Source organism: Castanea sativa, chromosome 7 (assembly GCF_040712315.1).
Source record: "Castanea sativa cultivar Marrone di Chiusa Pesio chromosome 7, ASM4071231v1".
In the NCBI taxonomy this organism is placed as follows: Eukaryota; Viridiplantae; Streptophyta; class Magnoliopsida; order Fagales; family Fagaceae; genus Castanea; species Castanea sativa.
Window position 1 is genome coordinate 28,003,317 of NC_134019.1, and position 6,394 is coordinate 28,009,710.

General features: G+C 36.8%; 1 protein-coding gene across 1 annotated transcript; it reads right to left on the reverse strand.

Annotated features, from left to right (window-relative positions):
• Positions 1–377: 377 nt before the first annotated feature.
• On the reverse strand, positions 378–3,702 carry LOC142641990 (uncharacterized). Its single transcript, XM_075816322.1, has 3 exons — positions 2,831–3,702; positions 1,766–2,113; positions 378–1,682 (listed from the first exon to the last, which is right to left on the reverse strand). The coding sequence occupies exons 1-3, from the start codon at positions 3,323–3,325 to the stop codon at positions 1,059–1,061; spliced, it is 1,467 nt and encodes a 488-aa protein (XP_075672437.1). The 5' UTR covers positions 3,326–3,702; the 3' UTR covers positions 378–1,058.
• Positions 3,703–6,394: the final 2,692 nt, after the last annotated feature.

The following is a 6,394-nucleotide window of genomic DNA, read 5'->3' on the forward strand; positions in this document are numbered from 1 at the left end:
ACTTAAGAGACCCTCTCACTTCTCATCCCATCTGGGGGGCAGGGTTGAAAGAAAAGGTCCAAAGCCACACACAGCTACTACTGAGCTTTGAAGCACAAATGGAAAAAAGAAAAAGAAAAAGATACATACCAATGAGATGGCGCACTACCAGAATAACCTCAGCTTTCATAATAATATCACAATTCAAGGAGACCCCACATAAACAGATATGTCATTGGAAATAAATAATACAGCAAAAGGGAAAAGATGGAAGAAAAAGACACGCTACCATACATTGTGACACAGCAGAAAGAAGTTCTAAGCATTAATGAAGGGTCAAATGTACTCTTAGTCCTCTAAAAATAAAAATAAAAATAAAAAATTGGAAAGAAAGATGCTGATCCAATATATATTCATGAGCATTCAATATCTGAGGAACACAACATTTCTGTTTACATCTTTATGTAAGAAGCACTGACAAAATGCCATGATACAACCAGAAACCCCTATCAGATATGTGGGTTACAGCAGTTAAAAAAGGAAAATGAGTTTCATCATCTCTTTTACCAAGCCCTCCATCCCAAACCATGAAAAAACTTGTAAATCAATCAAACAACCACACAAAGATCAGCACACTGGCATAAGGTAAAATTAACAAACTAGGCATTAGCATCAAACTCATGTCGGTTGGTAGCAGTTTCCTTACTACTGCCACCACCACTGAAGTCATTAAAAGTAATAAATTAGTAGAATTATAAAAGGTAAGTGGTTCTGCTATGCCAAAGCTTCACCACCTTCATGCATTGAAGGTAAATTAAAAATGAACCTCCACTTGCTCTATCCCTAAATGGAAAGCTGAGCTCCAACTCCATAGTTGGATTCTGCATTGAGAGTATAAAGATTCAACCAGGCCAAACAAAACCTGTGAATGCTTATGCTCTATTTACAGATTAATAGAGGCATAAACCAACTTCCAAAAAAAGCTGACTTGGAACTCCTACTTTGTAAATTCTAAAATGTTAGTCAATTAAAACTAGCTACCGATATGAACAGTTGCCCTAATTGGATCCTACCCTTTGTTAGACTTCCATCTTCCAAATCATGTTATCAATAGATCCATCATGTTCTTTCTCCAGTGCAGCTACTTTGGCCCGATGTGCTGCTAGTGCAATCGCCCCTTTTCCTCTTTCATCCTGAGGGAGCTCACATGTCTCACTAATGGACCCAGATCTCAAATCTGCTGGGGGGATGAAGCAGTCTACCGACAGACCCGGAACATTAAATGCAACCTCTTCAATTGTCCACGCTTCTTCCATCCTTGTTTTGGTATGACTCATTGCCATCTCACCAAATCTGAAAAGGGTCACCACGGAACGCCCGGAGTGGGCTATCATGATCCCCTCAACAGACCTGTAATCATCAAGGAACGAATTGATTGTAGTTTCCCAGTAAACTGAATCTCCACCATTGGATTGGATACGTGTCAGATGTGAATCTTCCATGTAAACAAGAAGCCCAGTCTTCTGGCTGAAGTAGCCAAACAAGACATGCCTAATTATCTCTGCCGGACCTTCACTCCTCCCCTTCAATGTCTGAGGGTCAGCACAAAGCTTGAGAATGAAGCAATCCTCGCCATTGATCTTCTTCTCTCCTATGCATCTAGCATCCGCAAACATACCAGCGGTGGTTCTAGGATCAAGCCCCTGAAACACAACCATAAATCACATATGAAAATGTCCACAACACCAAAATAAACCTGCAAAAAAAAGCCACACACAATGTCTACCTGAAGTGCACGACGCAGAGGCCTCACAGGGCCTTTTGCAGTGTGGGCACCAAGCCAGGGTGTGTGCCTCCAAACCAGCTTGCCATTGCAGCCTGCATGAACCTTGCTACCCCCAACTGCAAGCTCCACATACCACATATCTGGATTCATCTGCCATAGCACAAACCCGCCCGACTCAGCACATCTAGAAGGATTCCGGTTCTTCATCACCTTAGTGGCAGTTTCGAACTCAGAAGCTACCATCCTAAGCTTTCCCATCGCATATGCATTTTTAATCGAGTTCTGCAGCTTCTGCCCACCAGAAGCTGCCGTGTACTGCTGCAATATGTACTGAGCAGAGGAAGTTTCCTGCAATAATACCAGCCATTAGAACACCAAAAAAACACAGTTATTTTACTATATCTACTGAATTTTTTTTAGTTTTCTATAATTAAAAAAAAAGAGAGAGAGAGAGAGAGAGAGAGAGAGAGAAACACAAAAGGCAATGAAATTAATTGTATCAACCACTCAATATTTTAGTAACAAAAATGCTAACTATAGTTATTTTCCTCTGTTGGGTCTAGTAAAAAAAGTTGGCTCTTAGTTCCTGTACTTTCCTCTGTTTTCTCATCAACCAAACGGGCACATAAAAAAAAAAATAGTTAAATAATTAAGGGTGTTTATTTTACTACTTTAAACAAACATAGAAGAAAATCTAAAATTTAAAAACAAATCCAAACACCATGATTCAGAATATCCATAGATTTCGCCGAGAATTCACAGAAAACATTTATACAAATAAATTATTAAGAGAAAATCTACAAACCAAACAATCAAATATCATATATCTTAAGGACCACTCAAACCCAATACGGCAAAACCCCATTTTCCAAATAACAAATTTTTTTTTTAATATATATAAAAAAAAAAAAGCTACTAAAAAAGAAAGTGAACCCAACTCTTAAAAAATAAAAATAAATAAATCCCAAAATATCAAAACTACTATTTTTGAAAACCAAAACGACCTCATTTGTATAGTTTGAGTTAGAGACAGAGAGAAAGAGAAAGAGAAAGAGAGAGACTGACAATGGGGGTGTCCTTGATACTAAGGTGAGGCAAAGGGTCAGTGGTGCTGACGTGGAGAGGGGCGAGTGGAGCACCCATTACACCAAGCAATATTCTGAGATCAGACCTTCTACTGCTGCTGCTGCTGCTGCTGCTACTGCTGCTGTTGTAACCCATGGAAGAAGCTGCCACTGAAGGAGTTCTACCCAGTTGTCCCTTCATCCACTGACCCAAACCCGACCCGCTTCTCTTCGAATCTCCGATTTCCGCTCCGTCTTGGTCCGGACCCTCCATCAGCGGCGTCAGTGTTTCCCCCAACGGCCTCAGGCTACCGGATCTCGCTATCAACGCCGCCTCATGTTGGGCCGCGTGGTGGCCCTTCTTTCGCCGGAGTAAACCGGACATTATTGTGGGTGACCCGGTTCGAGCCGGGCTGTTGGCACGTGACCGGGACGGTGAGAGTCCTCGGACTACTTCTTCTTTTAGCGCCGAGAAGAAGCCTTGCTTTCTCTCCATTGTTTAAGGAACAATAAAATAAATTAAAAGCTTCGAATGAAAACGTTGTTGTTTTTTGTGTTTGTGAGTTGAGTGAGTATATTTAGTTTAGTTTAGTTTAGTTTTTCTTTTTTTTTTTTTTTTGTTAGAGAGAAAGGTGGGTTTGGGAGCGAGAAGAGTGCGAGCTCTTCATAGAGATTAGGGAGAGGGAGAGAGAGGCAGAGCTTTTGCCTTTTAGGACTCAGTTCACTGTGTGGAAAACTGCATTGTGAGAAAACGGCTTCAACGATAGTGCGACTTTTTCGTGTGTGTTACTGTGTTATGAAAATGATTCTAGAGAGAGAAAAAGTGGTGAGTTATTTTGAGAGAGAGAGAATTTGCTATAGAGGGAAAGAAATAGGGTGTGGTATTAGTGTGGTGGGTGCTATATAGTGATCAGTGAGAAAAAAAGGACCAATGTGCCTTTTTTTTTTCCTTATTAATTTATTTAAGGGACAAATTAAGAAATGTGTATGTGTGTATATGGGGTGTCTTTTTGGTATTTTTATATTTTAATAAAAAAAATAGTATTTTATGAGTAATTTTTAAATATTTTTGGAGTATGAAAAATGGTACTCTTTTCTTTCAAATTTATGATTACATCTACTCATTAAATATATAATGGGGTTCATGAAGAAAGTGAAAGTGTGGAGCATCATTTCTCTTACTTTAGAAGTACTTAAGAATTTTTCATAAAAATTATATTTTAGGTATTGTTCCTTAAATTTCTCTCTTAAAATTCAGTAATGTAGTTTTTTTATGGGATGGGATGGAAATATATTTTTAGCTAAGTACAATTACATAACTTAATTTTAAGAGTGAAATCAAAGAAAAAATTCTTAAGTCTAGTATGTTTGTACCTAAGTTTTGTCCCTTTTATAAAATAAGATTCAACATGTTGGTAATTTTTTCTCAAAAAAAAAAAACATGTAGGTAATTTTTTTAGGTTTTTTTATTATTATTTAAAGGTATACTCTGGACCATGTAATAACTTCTTCTTTTTTAGCAAAATATAATAACTTTTTTATGGTAGATGAATAACTATCATGAATAATAATAATAATTAATGGTTCAATTGAATGGTCAAAGTTCGACCCAAATTTGCGCCCTGGTTTTGGTTTAGTTATTATTATTCCCTATAAAGGTTGTACCAATAAGAATTATCTAGCAGAATTGTAGGAGATACCACTTTAAATTGTTCGCATGGTGTAGTGGTAATTTAATGAACTAACTTTATTATTATCACGCTTTTTCAGTGAAGTTAATTACTGTAAGTTCATTCACATTAAAAAAAAAAAAAAAAAAAAAAAAAAACCTTATTCCATTCTAATTCATGTGAGTTTTTCCCGTCACAAAGTGGAGATAGAATGATGATCAATCTTGTCCATACGCACCTCCGGTTTGTATCTATTTTATATATATATTATACACTTAAATATAATTTGACTTTTTATGTTTACCTTAACTTTAATTATAAATTTTTTACATATTTGATTATCACCACAAAATACTTGTTTATAATAACTTTGAATGTGACCGCCTCGCTAGAGACGAAGCTATGTAGCTACTTAGGGGGACCATGGCCTTCTAATTATTTTTACAATACTATATACTCATATAATCTTTAGAATCTAGCTTATGAAAATTGTTCTCGGCCCCCTTTATAATGTTTTCATATTACCATTGCATGATTTTAGAGTGTGTCACACCATTATACTAGGTAATTTGAAAGAGAAAAAAAAAATTGATAATAGCCAGTAATCTCCTTTTTTAAGGGATGGAAACATTTTATTAATAAACAGTAGAATTACAAAGAGAGGCTAATAGCTTCCTCTCTAATTACAGATTCAAAACAAGGAGGGTCACATAAGAGTCATATACATTGTTCTTTAAAGACTATTTGGCCAAAGCATGAATTGCACCGTTCGCCACCTTGGGAACCCAATAAACAAAGTAGTTTAGGAATTGTGACAATAATGTTATGTCCCAAGGCCACATGGAAAGATTGTATTAACAAACAATGGAATTTCAAAGAAGAACCGATAGATTCCTCTCTAATTACAAATTCAAAACGAGGAGGGACACATGCTAAATCAAAAGAGCCATATATACATTATTCTTTAAAGACCATTTGGGCAAAGCATGAAATGCACCATTCACCACCCTAAGAAGTAAGAACCCAATAAACAAAGTAGTTTGGGAACTGTGATAGTAAATGTTAGTATGTCACAAGGCCACATGGAAGATAATTATGGAGCAACTATTGAAGTTTGAATTTGAATAATAAATTAGAAATGATAGATTAGATTGTTATTGTTTCAAATTTTTATTTGATAGGAGTTAGTTCCTATTTGTTAGGATAGTTATCAAATTATGAGTATTATTTATGTACTGTGAAGGAAGGTATGAAATAGAAGTAGACAATTAACTCATAATGTTTATTTCCTCTCTCAAGTTTAAGAGATTGATTATCTCGAATTGGCTAATTATCTTTTAAGTATCCAAATTCACAACAGCAAAGCAGATAAATTATAGCATATGCACTTAATTCTTTTTACTTGATGATGCCGAAGAAATCACCAGTAAGCTGCGAGCACTCTCCAGATCGAAGCAACACTTGCGAAGAGAAAATAGAAGATCGAACAGAGAGCACCGGTGTGGTACCGGCCAAAAACCCTCCGACGATCAAGTTAGAGTCTTTTAAACAACCCTAGAGTGCCAGAGTTGAGATAACTGTGCGTACCTTGGCTTATGAGAGTTTTGGGATATATATAGTGGCATGGATCCGAAATAAGCGCTTGGTGAGGAAGTACTTTCCTTCTAGAAGAGTAATTTGTGGGTTTTGCGTATTATCTAGAGCCTTTTTCCTTATAGGAGTCTTTTTAACTGGGGCCGAGCGTGTAATGCAAGAACTTTCCTTATATGCACGTATGTAGAAGACGAAATAGGTGAAGGATGAAGGTTGGGTTATTCCTTCAGCTCTCATTTACTAAGGTCGTCACTCTACGTACGTCTCCTATACGGTTGTCAACCTAAGTACCTCTCCGGAAA

Excerpts from the sequence above, each read along its gene's own strand:
- LOC142641990 (XM_075816322.1), bottom strand. The coding sequence starts at position 3,325 with ATGGAGAGAAAGCAAGGCTTCTTCTCGGCGCTAAAAGAAGAAGTAGTC. Across the intron at positions 2,114-2,830 it reads GTATCAAGGACACCCCCATT|GAAACTTCCTCTGCTCAGTA; the intron begins GTCAGTCTCTCT and ends GTATTATTGCAG. Across the intron at positions 1,683-1,765 it reads CTCTGCGTCGTGCACTTCAG|GGGCTTGATCCTAGAACCAC; the intron begins GTAGACATTGTG and ends GTTGTGTTTCAG.